This window comes from Mustela nigripes, chromosome 8, assembly GCF_022355385.1.
Source record: "Mustela nigripes isolate SB6536 chromosome 8, MUSNIG.SB6536, whole genome shotgun sequence".
In the NCBI taxonomy this organism is placed as follows: Eukaryota; Metazoa; Chordata; class Mammalia; order Carnivora; family Mustelidae; genus Mustela; species Mustela nigripes.
Genome location: NC_081564.1, coordinates 46842223 through 46862050, shown reverse-complemented (window position 1 = coordinate 46862050; position 19828 = coordinate 46842223). Strand labels below are relative to the sequence as shown.

Genomic DNA, 19828 nt, shown 5'->3' with positions numbered 1-19828 from the left:
TGCCAAGTCTCTGTTGATAAGTCTGCTGCCAATCTAATATTTCTGCCATTGTATGTGACAGACTTCTTGTCCCAAGCTACTTTCAGGATTTTTTCTTTGTCACTAAGACTAGTAAATTTTACCATTAGATGATGGGGTGTGGACCTATTTTAATTGATTTTGAGGGGATTCTCTGTGCCTCTTGGATTTTGATTCTTGTTCCCTTTGCCATATTAGGGAAATTCTCTGTTATAATTTGCTACAGTATACTTCTGCCCCCCCCTTTCTTCTTTTGGAATCCCAGTTATTCTAATACTGTTTCATCTTATGGTATCACTCACTTATCTCTCGAATTCTCCCCTTATCGTCCTGTAGTTGTTTGTCTCTTTTTCTCAGTTCAGTTTTTTTATTCCCCGTCATTTGGTCTTTTGTATCGCTAATTCTCTCTTTTTTGCCTGATTTATTCTAGCAGTGAGAGCCTCCATTCTTGATTGCACCTCATTAATTCCTTTTTTGATTTCATCTTGGTTAGATTTTAGTTCTTTTATTTTCTCCAGAAAGGGATTTTATTTCTTCAGAGAGGGTTTCTCTAATATCTTCCATGCCTTTTTTGAGCCCAGCTAGCACCTTGAGAATTGTCATTCTGAACTCTAGATCTGACATATTTCCAATGTCCGCATTGATAAGGTCCCTAGTCATTGGTACTGCCTCTTGTTCTTTTTTTTTGTGGTGACATTTTTTTTGTTGTTGTTAAAGATTTTATTTATTTATTTGTCAGAGAGAGAGCGAGAGCGAGCACAGGCAGACAGAGTGAAAGGCAGAGTCAGAGGGAGAAGCAGGCTCCCTGCGGAGCAAGGAGCCCCATGCGGGACTCGATCCCAGGACGCTGGGATCATGACCTGAGCCGAAGGCAGCTGCTTAACCAACTGAGCCACCCAGGCGTCCCTGTGGTGACTTTTTGTCTTATCATTTTTGGATCACTTCTTTTTTTATTCTGTCTCTTGAACTAATAATTTCTAGATGTATCTACTGAAAAACAACAACTTATTTGCCTGTTTGTCCTCCAGAATCTGGCCTCTTCCTCATTTATACTCCAGCATGAATCTTGAAGGTCCTTACAGAGTCATTTCATGGGTCACTCTATGGAGCACACTCAGCTCTCAGTCCCTCTGCTCATCATTTTCCCATGGAAAGGAATCCACTCTGGAGCTCATGACACTGGACCTTCCTCCCCTGGGAGAAATGGCATAGTATCACGATGCAGGAATTGGCTGGGTTTGGAGACTCCAAACAGGGCTGTGTGCCAGAGATAGAAACCGGTCCATTTTTTAATTATATCAATAAATTTAAGAGTGGTTATTTGACCCTACTCCAGATAATTGATGTAGTGGTTCTTAGTGGAATCTTTGGGAAGTAGAAGTGGAACTGCCTCTCATTTAATAGGTTAATAATTATGGGTATTTTGGAATATCTGCAGTATTTATTAGGAAGTTACCATCATCAAAAGTAAAATGTTTGTATCTGTCCTTATCATATATACTCAGGTTTTTTTTTGTTAATATAGACCATTTTAGAAATAATAAACATGTACATTAAAAAAGTAAAAGTATATACAGAATAAAGTTTCTCAGGAAAATATTTCTGTAAGATTTGTAGAAGAATCTACTTTTTTTTTAAATCATTTCAGAAGAGTCAGCTGAAACCAGATTCTTCTGGAATGTTTGCTTATTGCTTTTTAGGTGATGAATACACAGACTTGAATATGAATATATACTACCTTTTCATTAATATTTATCTTTAAGTCTTGAATGGATCTTAGGAAAACTTATTTGATGAATGCTATAAAAATAATGCAGATTACAAAAAAGAAACCCTAATGAAGTTAGAGAAGATAATTTAAGTAGAAGATTTGGGGCTGTTGGGAAAATTGGAGTAATTGAATGGGTTTGTGGATGATTACATGGTATTACTGTAGTAATATTCTGCTGTGTTTGTATATGGGAGTTTCCTTGTTTTTAGAAAATGAAGTGTTGGGAGTAGTGGGATATTATGTCTGTAACTGAGTCAAAAGATTTTGAAGAAAGTGTGTGTGTGCCTGTATGTGTGTACATACTGGTGTGTGTGTTTAGAGATGGAGTAAGACAAATGTGAAATGCCAAAGATTGGGGAGTGTGGGGAGAACGATATTTGGGAATTCTTCATACTATTCTGAAAACTCTAAGTTTAAAATTATTTCAAAAATTAAAAGTTAAAAAGATTTAGGTTGGGAAATGTCTTAAAGTACTCCATAAAAGGGGGCTGTATTTATAGATACTTAGAACTCTAAGGGACTTTGGAGATCTACTTTAACTCCATTTATTTTTACAAATGAGGCCTTAAGAGTGTGGCAGATTAGATTTAACAGTATTCTAATATGGACTTGGTAAGTACTAATCAGTAGGACTAAAATTTTTTCTTGAAGGGTCATGAGGAAGCCTAGTTTCTTAGTAAGTTTTGTTATTTTATTTTTGCAGGGTGGTCAGCAAACCTCATACTGAATATATATATTTTTTTAATTTTATTTATTTATTTGACAGAGAGAAATCACAAGTAGATGGAGAGGCAGGCAGAGAGAGAGAGAGAGAGGGAAGCAGGCTCCCTGCTGAGCAGAGAGCCCGATTCGGGACTCAATCCCAGGACCCTGAGATCATGACCTGAGCCGAAGGCAGCGGCTTAACCCACTGAGCCACCCAGGCGCCCCCTCCCCCTCATACTGAATATTAAAGCCATATTAATACTCAGAGAAGAAAGGAAAAACTTAGAGGTGTAAACTTTGAAATGGGTTATATATATTTTTTAAAGTATTTATTTATTTATTTATTTGTCAGGGAGAAAGAGAGCATAAGCTGGAGGAGCTACAGGCTGAAGGAGAAAAACAGGCACCCCGCTGAGCAGGGATCATCCGTGATGGGTTTGGGGGACGTGAGGCCTCTATCCCAGGGATCCTCACCTGAGCCAAAAGCAGGCGCTTATCCCACTGAACCATCCAGGTGTCCCCTGGGTTATATGTTCTAATTAAAAATGCCTGGTTGGTTTTAAAAAATGGCAAGATTTTGGAACCCTGTATTTTAAATTCCATTCAAGGTCTTTACAGAGTAGTGAAATAGTTCCAGCTAGTGTTTCCTTTAGTGTTGTTTTAAACGTTTTGACAATGTAATTAAGCATTATGAAAAATGCAGTACAATGTAATAATTCCTGGTCCTCTTGTCTAAGAATCACTGTAAAACAAACATTGTATCATGTCTGATTGAGCCACATAGTGTAATATGTGAGGAGGAACATTAAGAGTCTAAACTTCTTAAACAACAGCAAAAAAACACAAAAGGAAACCAAGAAACTTAGGGAAGTGTTGGTTATGTCTGTTACCTTGATTGTGGTGATGGTGTCACAGGTGTTTGCATATGTCCAAACTTATCAAATTATACAAATTAAATGGTGTGGATCTCTGTATATTGGTTATGCCTCTAAGAAATCTGTAAAAAACAAGAGAACATGAACTTGTTAGGAAAATTGAAGGCCAATGAGAAGTAAGTTTTTTTTCTCTAATAAGAAAAAAGTAGTAAGGCCAATTCTAATAGAAATAAAATAATGCAGCAAAAGATTTTCTAGGATTCCTCCTATGGTGTATAGAGAACAACTTCATTTGGGATCTGTGTTAGAAGACTGTTTAACTGAATAAAGTTCTTTTATCTTACTTTCATTATTTTGATTTGTATTTAATGTTTCTAGGTAAACAAAAATCTGAAACAGCCTAACAATTTGGTGTAGGATTTTTAAGTTTGTATTTGGAAGGTTTACAAACACTAGTTAACTGGATCACTACCAATTTGCAGAGACTTAGTAAAACTAATTCATAAGATCACCATGAACATATTTAACCACTTCATTGCACTAGTGAGACTTTGCTTTGTTTTTTAAAGTTAATTCTTTTTTTTTTTTTTAAAGATTTTATTTATTTGACAGAGAGATCACAAGTAGGCGGAGAGGCAGGCAGAGAGAGAGAGAGGAGGAAGCAGGCTCCCTGTTGAAAAGAGAGCCCGATGTGGGGCTCCATCCCAGGAACCTGGAATCATGACCTGAGCTGAAGGCGGAGAGAGGTTTTAACCCACTGAGCCACCCAGGCGCCCCCTTTTTTTTGTGCCCCTCTTTTTTTAAGCTAATTCTTAATGATATAGTCCCCTATCATATTCTGTCTCATGTAGATGTATGTATGTGTATATAATATATTACAGTATAATATAAACTTGTGTGTGTGTGTGTGTGTGTGTGTATAAGTGAAAACACCTATTCATTGTTTCCTTTACATGCTGAGCCCTAACACATGTTCGGTACATCTGCAGCAGGTATCAGTTGTTGCTTACTGCTGCTGGAGAAAGAAAAGTTGTGTGATTCCTGCCTCCTTCCTGACATTTTCAGCAGAGCCTGTTGCCTTAACTTGGGTTTGGGGTTTTTGGCAATATGAAAATGGCAGGGTGGAGGGATTAAGCATATCAATTTTGTTGATTTCCACCTTCTAGCTCTGTTTTTAGAAAACACATGTGTGGGGCACCTGGGTGGCTCAGTGGCTTAAGCCTCTGCCTCCGGCTCAGGTCATGATCCCAGGGTTCTGGGATCAAGCCCTGCATCGGGCTCTCTGCTCAGCAGGGAGCCTGCGTCCCCCTCTTTCTCTGCCTGCTGCTCTGCCTACTTGTGATCTCTCTCTCTGTCAGATAAATAAATAAAATCTTTAAAAAAAAAAAAAGAAAACACATGTGCTATGTATAGAGCTAATACATATCTCAGTAATTCCATTTCCTGAGCTGTGCAAATATTGTGTATGTTACTAACCTTTCTAAATCTCAGTTGCCTCATCTGGTAAAATGGAGAAAATAACTACTTTTACCTCATAGCTTGGGTTTGAGGATTGACTGAAATATAGGAGTATATAAAACAACTGTAGCAATATCTAGCACATGGTAAGATCTGTGTGTTATTATCTTGGAGTGTATTTATTATTTGGAATTATTTTGCAGAGGAACTAGGAAAAAATTGATGGGCTATTGATGTTCAGGTAACAGAAATCTTTTATTAAACTTGAGAAATAATTAGAATGCTATTTGTATTTAAGCAGTAGGAAGAAAATTATTTTTAATATTGGTATTTGTTTTGTTTTAATAGGTATCAGCAGATGTTGCATACGAACTTGGTCTACCTTGCTACAATAGCAGATTCTAATCAAAATATGCAGTCTCTTTTACCAGCAGTAAGTACCTTTAAAATAGTGTGAAGTAGACAAAATCTTACATAGAGTTATGTACAGGATAACACATTTTTGTTCAGTGATGTTGAAGTTTTGTTTAGTAAATTCTGCCTTCTGAGAACATCAGGGTATTCTTCTATATGATATAAAAGCTTCATTGTTTTGTTTTCATATTTAATTTGAGTCGATTCACCTAGAATTGTTTCCCTTCCTGAAGAAGTTATATCCATTCATCCATTCACCCACATATTTACCCACCTGCCTACTTATTTATTTATTTTAATTTGTAATTGCACATATAATTTATGAATAAGCATGTAGTATTTCAAAGCAAATCCCAGGCATCATATACTTTCCCTGGTAAATACTTCAGTATGCATCTCTAGCAGAGAAGTAGCAGTATTCCACCCAACAAGAGTAACCAGAGTTTCTTAATTTTTTATTATACCCAGGCTATCTTCAGTTTTCACTGATTATCTTAAATCAAATGTCTTAAACCCAAATGTTAAAATGATTTTTTGGTGCAGAATCCAGACAAGGTCCACATGTTGCATTGGTTGATATGTGTTTTAAGTTTTTTTGAATCTATCAGTTAATCTTTTTTATTGTCCATTTATTTGTTGAAGAACTTGGGTATCTTATATCTGGATTTGGCTAAATGTATCCTCATGGTCCTTTAATGTATTCTTCCATTTTATCTCTTATTTCCTATAAACTGATAATTAGGTAGAGAAGCTTGATTAGAGTTAGATTCAGTTTTGTGTTAAGAATATTTAATTGAGGGGTGCCTGGGTGGCTCAGTGGTTTAAAGCTCTGCCTTCAGCTCAGGTCATGATCCCAGGGTCCTGGGATTGAGCCCCACATCGGGCTGTCCGCTCAGCGGGGAGCCTGCTTCTTCCTCTCTGCCTGCCTCCCTGCCTACTTGTGATCTCTGTCAGTCAAATAAATAAATAAATCTGAAAAAAAAAAAAAAGAATATTTAATTGAGGGGCGCCTAGGTGGCACAGTTGGTTGAGTGTCTGACTCTTGATCTCAGCTCAGATCATGATCTCAGAGTTATGAGTTTAACGGCTGTGTTGAGCTCCACTTAAAAAAGAAAAGAATATTTCATTGGTGGTGCTGTGTTGCCTATTATATGTATCACATTGGGGGGGAACATTTTGGTTGTTCCATTTTTAGTAATGTTAAGATTGATGAATGGTGGGGTGCCTGGGTGGCTCAGTGGGTTAAGCCTCTGCCTTTCGCTCAGGTTATGATCTCAGGGTCTTGGGATCGAGCCCCATCGGGCTTTCTGCTCAGCAGGGAGCCTGCTTCTCCCTTTCTCTCTGCCTGCCTACTTGTGATCTTCCTCTCTGTCAAATAAATAAATGGAGCCTGATGCGTGGCTCCATCCCAGGACACCGGGATCATGACCTGAGCCGAAGGCAGACGCTTAACTCACTGAGCTACCCAGGCGCCCCATAAATAAATAAAATCTTTAAAAAAAAAAAAAAAAGGGCAGTTCTCTCTGGAAATTTAGATTTCTAAAAAAGATTGATGAACGGGACAGGTGTCTGGTTGGATCATTCAGTAGAGCATGCAGCTCTTGATTATGAGTTCAAGCCCTAAGTTGGGCGTGAAATCTACCTAAAGAAAAAAGAAGATTGATTGATGGGCCCAGTTGATACCATCCTGATGACTCTATTATAAATTTCCCCATCAACCTTTCATTTAATGATCTTAGCAGTCATTGATGCTTGTTGGCCAGATATGTTATTTCATATTTGGATCACAGAATGATGAATCTCTAATTTTACAGTTCCTCCTGTATTTATTAGTTGTACTTCTTTTAAAAAAGAAAAAATCCTTTCATCAAGTATTTGGTTATCCTGAGATAGAGAGTCCCTATATGAGAATGGTGATTAAAGGCTAGTTTCTAGCCTCTTAACAGTTTTCAGAATAACAAGTTGGCCCCTAGCAATCTGTGAAGGTGACCAGTGATTTTTTTATTATTATGTCATCTAAACATACATGTTTTGTATTTTTAATGTGTCCATTGGAATATTTTTTTTTTTTTTTGATACTTCAGGTTATCTCTACTTTGATCAGTGAGAGCCTGTTCATTTGGCTGCTGTGTCCATCTGACATGATTCAAGTATTCTTGTATAGCTTCTTTTCTTTCAGGATTTGAGAGACCTGTCAGGCTGACTATATTTTCTGCCTCAGAACTATTCTGCCTCAGCTCTTCTTTTCAGGCAGCACTTTTTCAATGGGAATTGATATTTAGAGACCACATTTTGGATGTTTGGGGCATTCATTATTACTGGGTTTTCATTGTTTCTAGGTATTTTTGGTGAACAGAACTAGTAAACACATTTTTTAGAAAAAGAAATCAAGTGTTGAATTAGTGCTATTTCCCTTCAGGAAAGGTTTTTTTCCTTAGCTTTCATTTCATGTATAATCTCTTCTGTCTTATTCTAAAACTCTTGGTACCTTAATGACATTATTATGGTTGTTTATTTGCTTCATGCTACTACCTATATAAAAGTAATTTCAGTATAACAATCAAGATTGCCAAACAATAAGATGTTTGTCTTTAAGATGTATCCCACTAGGAATATATAATCATACATTTCTTTTTGACTGTGAAATACTTCATGTGGTTATTGCTTTGAACTTGATTACCAGCTAGGTGGAATTTATTTTTGTGAATGATGTGAGGAATGGGTTCAGTTTCATTGTTTCCATATGGATAGTTTTCTGTTCCAGCATTATCTATTGGAAAAACAATAACTGGGCGCCTGGGTGGCTCAGTGGGCTAAGCCGCTGCCTTCGGCTCAGGTCATGATCTCAGAGTCCTGGGATCGAGTCCCACATCAGGCTCCCTGCTCAGCAGAGAGCCTGCTTCCCTCTCTCTCTCTCTCTGCCTGCCTCTCCATCTACTTGTGATTTCTCTCTGTCAAATAAATAAATAAAATCTTTAAAAAAAAAAAGAAAAACAATAACTTCTCTTGTCACCTCTATCTATATATATCAAATGTGCATATATATGTGGTTGTTTGATCTCTGTTCTCTCTCATTGGTATGTTGTTATAAATTCCACTGTCTTTTCACACTTGTCATTGTCTTCTAAATCTTGATGTAAGTGAAGTTCTTCTTATGTTTTTCAAAAATATCTTGGCTATTGGTCCTTTGCGTTGCCATGTGTCTTAAAAATCAGCATGTCCAACATAATTTGTTTTGATTTTTGTTTTTAAGATTTTATTTATTTATTTGACAGAGAGATCACAAATAGGCAGAGAGGCAGGCAGAGAGAGAGAGGAGGAAGCAGACTTCCTATAGAGCAGAGAGCCTGATGTGGGGCTCGATCCCAGGACCCTGGGATCGTGACCCGAGTCAAAGACAGAGGCTTTAACCCACTGAGCCACCCAGGCGCCCCTGTTTTGATTTTTGTTGAGATTGTCTTGACTGTAAATTAATTTGGGGAGAATTTATATCTTCACAATATTGAGTCTGTCAAATCATGATCATTGCATGTATTTTCACTTATTTAATCCTGTAAATACCTTTCAGGGGAGTTTTATGATTTTTCCTGCAGAGGATGTGTACATCTCTCATTGGATTTATTGCTAGGCACTTCATATTTTTTGAGGCTATTTCAAGAGTCTGCTTTTTAAATAAAGTTTTATTTTCTAACTGCATTTGCTATTTACATGGAAATTTAGTTGATACTGAATTTCACAATCTTCTTCAACTCTTACTTCTAACAATTTTCCTGTAGATACCTTCTGTTTTCTATATTCACGAACATATTTGTGAATAATGAGTTTTGTTTCTTTCTTGCCGATCCTTACACCCTTTATTTCTTTCTCTTGCCTTACTTCTCTGGCTAGGACCTCCACTACATTCCTGAATAGAAGTGGTGATAGAGGACATCTTTATCTTGATAAGTTCCTGATCACAAAGGGAAAGCTTTCACTGTTTGACCATTAATAAGTATGATGTTTGCTGTAGTTTTTTGTAGATGCCTTTTATCAGATTGAGGAAGTTCCCTTCTGTTTCTGTTTTGCTAAATAAGAGTTTATATCTTGAATGGATGTTAAATTTTATTAAATGCTTTTATTGCATCTAATGAGATGATCACAAATTTTTTCTTTTTTAATCGTTAATGTGAATTACATTGGTTTACTTTTTAATGTGCAATCTATCTTGCATTCTTGTAATTAACCTATTTTTTCATGACCCACTTGGTCAGGATCTTTGGTTTGGTTTGGTCGTGGTCTCTTAAAAAATTGCTGTATTCAGTTTGTTAAAATTTTGATCAAGATTTTTATGTCCTTGTTCTTGGGTGTAATTGACCTTTAATTTTTCCCTTCTTAGAATGCTTTCGTCTGAGTTTTATTTTGAGGTTATGTTGGTTTTATAAAATGAGCTGGAGAATTCTAGTTTTTCTTACCTGGAGTAGTTTGTACCACAGAGTTACTGTTTCTTAAATGATTGGTGTACTTCTTTAGAAAAGCTCTCTGGGTCTGGAGTTTTCTTTGTGAGAAGGCTTGTTACTAATTCAGTTTCTTAATTGGTTGTAGCACAATTTATAACATTTTGTGAGTTTCCTATTTTGGTAAATTGTGCTTTTTAGCATTTACTAAATTTTCAGATTTATTGGCATAAAGTTCATGAAATATCTTTCTTATGTCCTCAGAATCTGGTGATATTTTCTTTTTTATTTTTCACATAGTTTATTTTTATGGCTTCTCTCTTTTTTCCGTGTGTGTGTGTGTGTGTGTGTGTGTGTCTTTTCAAAGAATCAGTTTTTGGCTTTGATTTTCACAGTGATAACATTTCCAAAGCTTTTTGTTCTCAGAACCACATTAAACTTAAAAATTATTGAGGAAAAATAAAAATTATTGAGGACTCAGGGGTACCTGGGTGGTTCAGTTGGTTAGGCGTCTGCCTTTAGCTCAGGTCATGATCCTGGGATTGAGTCCTGCATCAGGCTCCCCACTGCTTCTCCTTCTGCCTGCTGCTCCCCATGCTTGTGCTGGCTCTCTCTCTGTCAAATAAATAAAATCTTAAAAAAAAAAATTATTGAGGATTCTGAAGAACTTTATATGGGTTATATATATTGATAAATTTGTAAGTTTTCCCAAGTTTTTAAATTAAGACTGAGAAAATTTTTAAAGTATTTATCAGTTCATTTAGAATGAACAGTAATAAACCCATTGCATGTTAATGTAAATAACATTCTTTAAAGAAAAAAATAACTATTTCTTTTAGAACAGATTTAGTGAGGAAGGAATAGTACTGTTTAGTAGTTTTGCAGATTTCTTTTAAATGTCTGATTTAATAGAAAACAGATGTATTCTCATATCTACTTCTGAATTCAATCTAGTGTAGTATGTTTTGGGTGAAATAGAACAAAATCCAGTTTTGCTCAGATATGGAATTGGGAAAGTGAAGACTATATTTTAATAGCCTTTTCAGATTGTTGTACAGTAATCTTTGATAGTATGGGGGATCTCAAAAAGTGTTTTTTCTAAAGGTTATTTGCAGTATGGAATCTGATACAATATTAATAGATTTTTCTTATTTTGGTACATTAGAGTTCATTGGTCTGTCCTGCATTTTTGGATGGATCTTCTAATCATGCATAATTTTGTAACATGCTTTGGTCATTTGGAAAGTATTAAGTGCATTGAGTTATGTACATCCCTAAATATTGACATATTTCATTGTATGATACCAAAAACCACATTTGTTGAAATTGCCACTAGTCTCATTAGAAGTTAAGTATTAGGATGCTGTCAAACTCAAGACAGTAGATATAAGTTTGCCAAATTCCCAGTTCTTGCCTGAAAAGTCAAGTTTAATCATAGGCAGCAAATGCTGTTAGTTTTTTTCCAGGCTTACTGTGTTCATTTTTGAGCCACTGTCTGCCAGATACCCAAGTCTGGATAAGTATAGTTTGTCTATCAATTGTTCTTTCAGTTAAAAGTGGTGTTCCAAGAAAACTCAGTCACAGAGTACTTTTATCATACTTTGATATGCAACAGATATATTTATTATTTTCTCATTTTGTCCCAGAATATTTAACTGAGTAGTTTTTACTGTTTCATCAAGGACATTCTTAAGTGAAAAAAAATTTTTTTTAAACTACTTGTCTGGCAATCAATAATACAATGATTTACTGTAGAGTTTGGTGCCTGGATTCATGCCAAGGCTTTTGCAATTACACCCACTTTCTTTCTTTTGCACCATTGTTTTAAATTCCAACATGGCATAAAAGTATTGTTATGGAAGTAGTTTGACCTTTTGGACTCTAAAAGAGTCTGGAGGACCACATTTTGTGAACTAATGCTCTTTTGCATGTTTTTGAGTGTGATTAGCTTCTGATCTTGTTTTTATTATTTCCTTTTACTTTCTTTTGTTATGTTTTGCTGTTCTTTTTCTGAGGTTTTTTTTGAAGATTTTATTTATTTATTTATTTGACAGACAGAGATCACAAGCAGGCAGAGAGGCAGGCAGAGAGAGAGAGAGAGAGGAGGAAGCAGGCTCCCCGCTGAGTGGAGAGCCCAGTGCGGGGCTCCATCCCAGAACCCTGGGACCATGACCTGAGCCGAAGGCCCAGGCTTTAACTCACTGAGCCACCCAGGCGTCCCTCTTTTTCTGAGTTTTGAGATGAATGCCTACTTTATCAAAGTTTTCATTTTTTAATGCTAATATATGCATTTAAGGGAATAAATTTCTTCCTAGTCACAATTCTGATATGTAGTATATTCATATTTATTCAGTTCCAAATATTTTCTAATTTCCAGTGTTAAATTTTCTTTATACATGGGTTGATAAGCACACTTTTTAGTTTCCAAACATATGGGAATTTTGTTATTTTTTAATTAATGTTTTCTGCCTTTATTGCATGTGGTTACATAACATTTTATATGATTTAGTTCTCTGGAATTCTTGGAGATTTGTTTTATGTTACAACATATGGTCACTTTTTACTGATGTTCTACGTATACTTACAAAGAATATGTATTTTTTAGCACCTGAATGCCTGTAGATGTTTACTGGATCAAGTGTGATGATCTTGCTTGAATCCCCTATAGCTTTACTGGTGTTTATTAACCGCTTTGTTCTATCAGTTACTGAGAGATGTATATTTAAAATATAGGGATTGTCTCTTTTTCCTTGTAACTTTTCCAAGTTTTTGCTTAATATCACATTTTGAGGCATTGTTAGTAAGTACATACATATTTTAGAATATTACAGCTCTGGTTTTTTGTAACATTGTCATTTATAAAGTATTCTCCTCTCTGTGTGTAATAATGCATTTATTTGGTCGTAATGTTTAATTACCTGATACTAGAGTAACTCAGTTGGTCTTTAGTGTTTGCATGCTATAGTCACCTTTCCATTCCCTTATGTTAGAGATATGAACGGCATGTAGATTTTTAAAAAAAATCTAGTGTAGTAGTCTTTTAATTGGAATATTGAATGTAATCACTGTAAAGTTACCATCATACAGTGTACTTTCTGTTTGTCTCATCTGTTGTATATTCCTTTCTTCTGTTCTTTTTTCCCTTCTCTTAATTTTTTTATTCCTTTTTTTCTCTTCTAGTTTGGAAATTATGTACTTATAAAATTAATATTCTTTCAGTGGTACTATACTGTTTGTAATATGCATCTCAGACAATTCATGGACCCGTGGATACTTTTATTTCTATTCATTTCTCAATGATTGATTTATTGTCATGCATTTTAAATCTTTACATGTTTACTCACAAATGATTTTAAGATTTATTTGACACAAGAGAGAGATGCAGCAAGAGAGGGAACACAAGCAGGGCAAGTGGGCGAGGGAGATGTGGGGCTCCATCCCAGGATCTTGAGCTGAGCTGAAGGCAGATGCTTAACTGACTGAGCTACCCAGGCCACCCACAAATGATTTTTTCTTAATATTTGTTAGACTTATCGTTGTTATCATTTCTGATGCTTTTAATTTCTCTCTTCATTTACAGTCTTTTTTCTCAGATCATTTTCTTTTCACTCCCTTAAGAACATATTTTAGTATTTTCTTTAGGACAGGTTTGTTCATTTTTTGGTGATCTGAAAATGCCTCAATTTCACCATTGTCGTTACAGAATATTTTTGCCGGGACAGATTTCTAGCTTGTATCTGTTAGAATATATAGTTGTTGATTACTATTTTGATGGTAATCTGTTTTTTGCTTTCTGAAGTCTTTTTCTTGAAATCTTGCTGTATCCGCCGTATGTGTGTGGAGTTCTTTGATTTATCCTTCTTGGTGTGTGTTGAGATTGCTGAAATCTGTGAATTGATGTCTTTTATCAGTTTTGAGAAATTATCTGCTGGCTTTATAGACTGGCTAACATGTCCATAGCAAATATTATGCCTCCCCACCCCCCAAGTTTGGGCCCACCTCTCTGGATTTTCTTTTTTCTTTTTCTTTTTTTTTTTTTTTTAAGATTTTATTTATTTATTTAACAGAGGGAGAGGGAGATCACAAGTAGGCAGAGAGGCAGGCAGAGAGAGAGGGGAGGAAGCAGGTTCCCCGCTGAACAGAGAACCCAATGTGGGGCTTGATCCCAGGACCCTGGGATCATGACCTGAGCCAAAAGCAGAGGCTTTAACCCACTGAGCCACCCAGGTGCCCCTCTTTAAACATATTTTTAAAATATTCGTTGTACTTTTTTGGTTGTCCTCAGTGAAAAGTTGTTTGAATGTCCTAGTTTGCCATTACCTTAGATGATTCTTTCAAATGTTAGAATTGTATTCTGTTTTGCTGTCCGTGGAATAACTAAGAGAATATTAGTTACTTTGGATTCTCACATAAAACTCTTTCTTTGGTGAGAGAACAGACACTTGCAGAATGACTACTGTGCATTGACTCCTTTCAGTATTTCATCCTCAGAAGCCTTTAAGATACTAGCTCATTCTATAGTTGAGGAAATAGAGTCTCAGATAGGTTAATTAACATGCTCAGGGACTCATAGTTGGTAAATGGTAGGCATGGAATTTGAACACTTGCCTTACTGAAAGTAGTTTGTGCATTATGCTATCATGTCTTGTTACTACTAGAATGGAAAGAATATAAAATCCTGATCAATTTGCTCTTAAGTTGGTGTATCCAGGTAGAAGTTAGCTAGGTCTTCATAGAGTTTGAATCTGAATTTTAAAACCTACAGTGTCTTGATTGTTCTCTTATGTTGTTATGGAAATGAATGCCTTAATCATTTTTGGTTGTTTTCTTGGTCTAGCATTATTCTTGTACTTAGGTGTTAATTTTTAAAAAACGTTATATGACTGGATCTGCTTATAGTTTGGGGACTAAAGTATAAGTTAGAGTGGTAGGTTAAGAATTTAGCTTATCAGGGCACCTGGGTGGCTCAGTGGGTAAAAGCCTCTGCCTTCTGCTCAGGTCATGATCTCAGGGTCCAGAGATGGAGCCCTGCATCATGCTCTCTGCTTAGCAGGGAGCCTGCCTCCCCCTTTCTCTCTGCCTGCTTCTACACCTGCTTGTGATCTCTCTCTCTCTCTCTGTCAAATAGATAATTGAGTCTTATCCTAGTTTCTCTGTTCTAGCACATCTGAAGATATGACAGATTCCCACCATGTTCTCATCAGTAACAACTAACTATGGCAGGGGTTCAAGTCTCAGGGCGTTGAGGGTGGAAAGGGGAACATTTCCCTTTAGGTCGTCTTATTTAGAATCATGTGGGTAGTTGGGAAGTGGTACTTTGCAAAATGTCCTCTGCTGATTATGTATCCCTTCTAGCTAACCAATTGAAATTCTTTGTGTAACTTATGATACAGTGCAAACTGGATTTTTTTTCAGTTTGTCTTGATTTGAAATATTGTCTCCATAAAATGTAGAAATATCTTAAAGCCTCAAACATTATAGCCTCTCAAATATGTCTCATATTCTCTCTAGCTTTTATGTAGAGTACAAAAAATGTTTGGTCAGATCATGTGTCTTGAGATTTAGTTGCTCATTTCTCTTGCCCATCTTCAGGAAGGTAGTAATTCTTGAGATGCCAATGTGATAAAATTGAGCTTATCATAGAAATTCATTTTGGTACAACAAAACCTCCTAGAATTTACTATTCTGTTCTCACCCTGTTCTCATTCTGAAGTTTATGTTACAAACTTCTGAGTTTTTTTGCATTTGTTTTCTATAGAATTTACATTTTTCCCTGTAGATTAAGTAGGATAGTAAAAATTGTTACCACTTATTCAGGGAAGGTATTACTTCCATCATGGTTAAGAACCATCATAAAGGAGGGCGCCTGGGTGGCTCAGTGGGTTAAGCTGCTGCCTTCGGCTCAGGTCATGATCTCAGGGTCCTGGGATCGAGTCCCGCATCGGGCTCTCTGCTCTGCAGGGAGCCTGCTTCCCTCTCTCTCTCTGCCTGCCTCTCCATCTACTTGTGATTTCTCTCTGTCAAATACATAAATAAAATCTTTAAAAAAAAAAAAAAAAAGAACCATCATAAAGGAAAGAGATAAATTTCATTACTACCCATTTACCATTATTTCACTGTTTTAATATGAGGTCACCATTTTATATCACATTTTACTAATGAATATAAAAGCTGCCACTTGTATATTTTGAAATAAAATTTTTGCCTCCTAATGTTGGTCAAGGTTTAATTTGGAATACATGGCCATATTTTCATTTAAAAATATGAGCCTTTTGGAAGTCAAGTTGCTTGAGACGTTGAATTAAAGGAGGAGGAGTTTTTGAAAAAATTGGAATAAATATATCCTCACAGTAGGAGGAATAAGAGAGAATTGAACCGGTAAAGAAAAGTGGGGATTTAGAGGGGGAAAAGAATCAGCTAGAAGGAAAGCAGTTGGATTGGAGATTTGGGAAAACTAGAGTATTAGTACATAATAAATACAGCCAGTCTGCCAGAAGGGACAGCATGCTAGTTAGTAAGTACAGTTTGAGGAATTTTGATCCTGAGAATGAACTGTGTGTTTTGGGTTAAAAAAAGTTTTCCAGAATGGAGTTTTTCACTTCATTTAACTAGTTGTGAGAATTGGAAATAGGATTATATGTAGGTTTAACTTTCAGTTTGTTTCATTTCCCCCCGCCAAAGTGGAATTAGGTATTTAAAGTACTATTTCATGTATCTGGAACTAGGCTACATTTAGTAAGCTTCTCCTGTTTGAAACAAAGTCAAGAATTCAAAAACCAGGAATAGATGGAAAACAATCTATAAGGAAAAAAAAATAACTTACAAAGCCAGTGCATTAACACTTAGGCATTTTATTATTTTTTTTTGTTTGGGTCCCTATGTATTCTTAATTCAAAAGCATTATAAGTTCATTATATTTTTAACCTTATACATATTTTAGCAAGTTTGTTTCTTTAATTTTAAGCCTGTAGCTAGGACACAGTAAATCAGAAATGGGGAAGTATGGTCTATAGGCAGGCATATATACAAGAAGTATAACCAGCAAAGGTGGTGTGGAAAGAGACCAAATAGTTATAAAAAGCTGATGTAATTGGAAATGTGCACCAGGGGCTCAAGGGTGTCTCAAACATTAAGCATCTGCCTTCAGCTCAGGTCCTGGGGTCCTTGGGTCCCACATTGGGCTCCCTGGGGTCAGTGGGTCCCACCTTGGGCTCCCTGCTCAGTGGGAAGCCTGCTTCTCCCTCTCCCACTGCCTCTGCTTGTGTTCCCTCTCTCACTGTCTCTGTCACATAAATTAAAAAAAGAAAAGAAAAGAAAATGTACACTACTTTAGCTCCCTTGGTATATGCACATGGGGCCCTGTTTTTCTTGGTAAACCTTGGAAGATCATTTGAATAGTAGTTTTCAGCATTGCTTTTACTTTCTGAAATAGCATGAACCATTGACACACTTATTTTCATATAGAAACTAGGAACATTTTGCCATTAGAAAATATGACTATGTTATATGTAAGTCTTTCCTTCTCAAACATACATTGAAGAAATTACATTTTTAAGTTTTAGCCAAATATTTATTTGTTTATTTATTTATTTTTGTCATCTGGCAGTATTAGTGTGTATACAAAGTGATCCCATTGGTTTAGGAAAGAATTATAAGAGAACAGTTCAAATTTAAAAAGTTATTTATTTATTTATTTTAGAAAGATTTATTTATTAATTTTAGAGGGAAAGAGCAAGTGAGCACACATGTGCATGAGTGGGAGGGGCAGAGGGAGAGGGAGAGAGAGAGTCTCTAGCAGACTCCATGCTGAACACAGGACTTGATCTCATGCTGAACACAGGACTTGATCACAGGACTAGAGAGAGAGTCTCTAGCAGACTCCATGCTGAACACAGGACATTGAGACCTTGACCTGAGCCAAAACCAAGAGTTGGACACTCAACCAATTGCACCAACCAGGTGCCCCAAGAAAAGTTTTTTTTTTTTTTTAAAAGATTATTTATTTATTTGATAGACAGAGTGCACTAGCAGGGGGAAGGGGCAGAGGGAAAGCATACTCCCCAATGAACAGGGATTCAGACTGGGGATTTGATACTAAGATACTGGGGACTTGATACCAGGACACTGAGATCATGATGCTTAACTAACTGAGCCACTGAGGTGCCCCCCCAAGAAAAGTTTTTACTAATTTAATTGTTATTTGGGAAAAACTTGGGGGAGTAAAGAGTCTTTCTATTGTAGTTCATTTGAAGACATACAATCTGGAAATAGTAAACAATTCAAAATTTTAGAGCTGGAAAAAACTTGGAAAAAACCTAAAAAAACCAGTCTAGTGTTTCTCTACCTTGGCTGGATATTTTAAAAGCTTCTCAGGTGATTCTAATGTGCGTCTAGGAATTGAGGACCTTATATTTCCATGCTTTTTAAATGAAGTATTCAGTGACATTCTGAGGATATGTAAATTAAAGAAATATTGCTGTTTTGATACTAGCAATGTCATTTGATGTTTTGTACCATGAATCATTTTTATAATATGGGAAAGATAATACTTATTCTATAATGTCATTATGAGGATTAAATAAAACAATTCATGGTATCCAGCATGGAGGATGTACATAGGAAACACTGATGGTAATGAAGATGAAGGCAGTACATAATTAGTAAGTATAAAGAAAGCAAGAAGTCCTATTCAGGAGTATTTGAAGTAAGACTAGCAGGACTCAATTACTAAATACACATGAAGGGTAAGGGAGAGAGTTTGGAGACTTGACTGACAGTGACATTTCCTGAGATTGTCTCTCAATTTCAAAGGAAGGTTGAAGGCTAATAGGAATTGCTTATCCTGCTTTTCACTTAATTCATTGAGTATTAAATTTTTTTTGAATTCCTAAGAAAAAAAGTTGAAAAATTCCCCAGTTTAATTAGATAATACTTCTTGAATTTTGAGCTTATTGAAGATAATTTTTGCTTATTAGGTGTTCTTTATAAAGAATAAAAGTCTGGGCTATTAATAAAAATTGATTTAGAGGAAGTACAGTAGTCTTATGTTTTATATTTCCTAAGTTGCATTTTTTTGGTGATACACACTCTGTGTTCTCAGCAATCCTTTGCAGCACTTGATTAGCCTTTCATTACACAAAATTTAGTAACAGTAATAACATGTGGCCTTTTTTTTTTTTACATATATATTTTTTAATGTATATGCGTAGTCTTTAGATGCAGTGCTGATAAAGCATCTGTTAAGGTAAATTATTGACTAAAATTTGGTATTACAGGATTCACTGCTTATAGATTTGATCCCCCTGAAGTGAAAGAAAACATGCTTAGAGCTGTGGAACATCTTACAGATTAGCAGAGTAGATTTCATTTATAAATTTTACCTTCACATTCCGCATAGGTAGTACTTTGATATGGTTAGAACATCAAAAACTACAAAAGGTCATCGGGAACCCCACTTCCATCTCTGTTTTGGATTATGTAATAAGACCCACTATAAATACATACTTTCCCATTTTCTGTGCAGGTGGAACCTTGCCATCCATTGTTGTGTTTTTTAAATTACATTTTTTATAAAAATGAAAGTGTTTACATTCTTAGAAGTATGGAAAGAACTTTCCTAAATATTGCCATCATTTTAAGAATTTCTAAGTTCTGAGTGTTTGATAAACATGATAATATGTTTTTTTTTTAAGATTTTATTTATTTGACAGAGATCACAAGTAGGCAGAGAGGCAGACAGAGAGAGAGAAGAGGAAGTAGGCTCCCTGCTGAGCAGAGAGCCTGATGCAGGCCTCAATCCCAGGACTCCAAGATCATGACCTGAACCGAAGGCAGAGGCTTAACCCACTGAGCCACCCAGGCACCTGATAATATATATTTTTAATCAGTATGATGTTAATTTTTTTCCTCCTTTAAAACTTTGTTGTTTTACTTCTCTGGTAGTTTTCTTTTTACCTTTCTAGCTGTTCCGCTTCTTATCTTTAACGTGCCCATCAATTGCTCATGTTCTGTTCTTGAACATCCTTTTACCATATACATTCTTTCTGGGAAATTTCATCCATACTCCTGGTTTCTTATATTCCTGACTTCAGATTCCACCTCTACTCAGTGACTCCCAAATGTGCATCTTCTTGGCTGAGTGTGAAACATGAATC

General features: G+C 36.0%; 1 protein-coding gene across 4 annotated transcripts in view; it reads left to right on the top strand.

The window, feature by feature from the left end:
• The window catches only part of SS18 (SS18 subunit of BAF chromatin remodeling complex), a 96200-nt gene that overhangs the window by 12654 nt on the left and 63718 nt on the right, over positions 1–19828 (top strand). For all 4 annotated transcript variants that reach the window (XR_009405983.1, XM_059409387.1, XM_059409388.1 and 1 more), the window contains exon 3: positions 5176–5260. Coding sequence is in view for 3 of the 4 variants with exons in the window: in XM_059409387.1 (XP_059265370.1) it covers positions 5176–5260 (85 nt within the window). In the remaining variant the exon portion in view is untranslated. The remainder of the gene's footprint in view (positions 1–5175; positions 5261–19828) is intronic.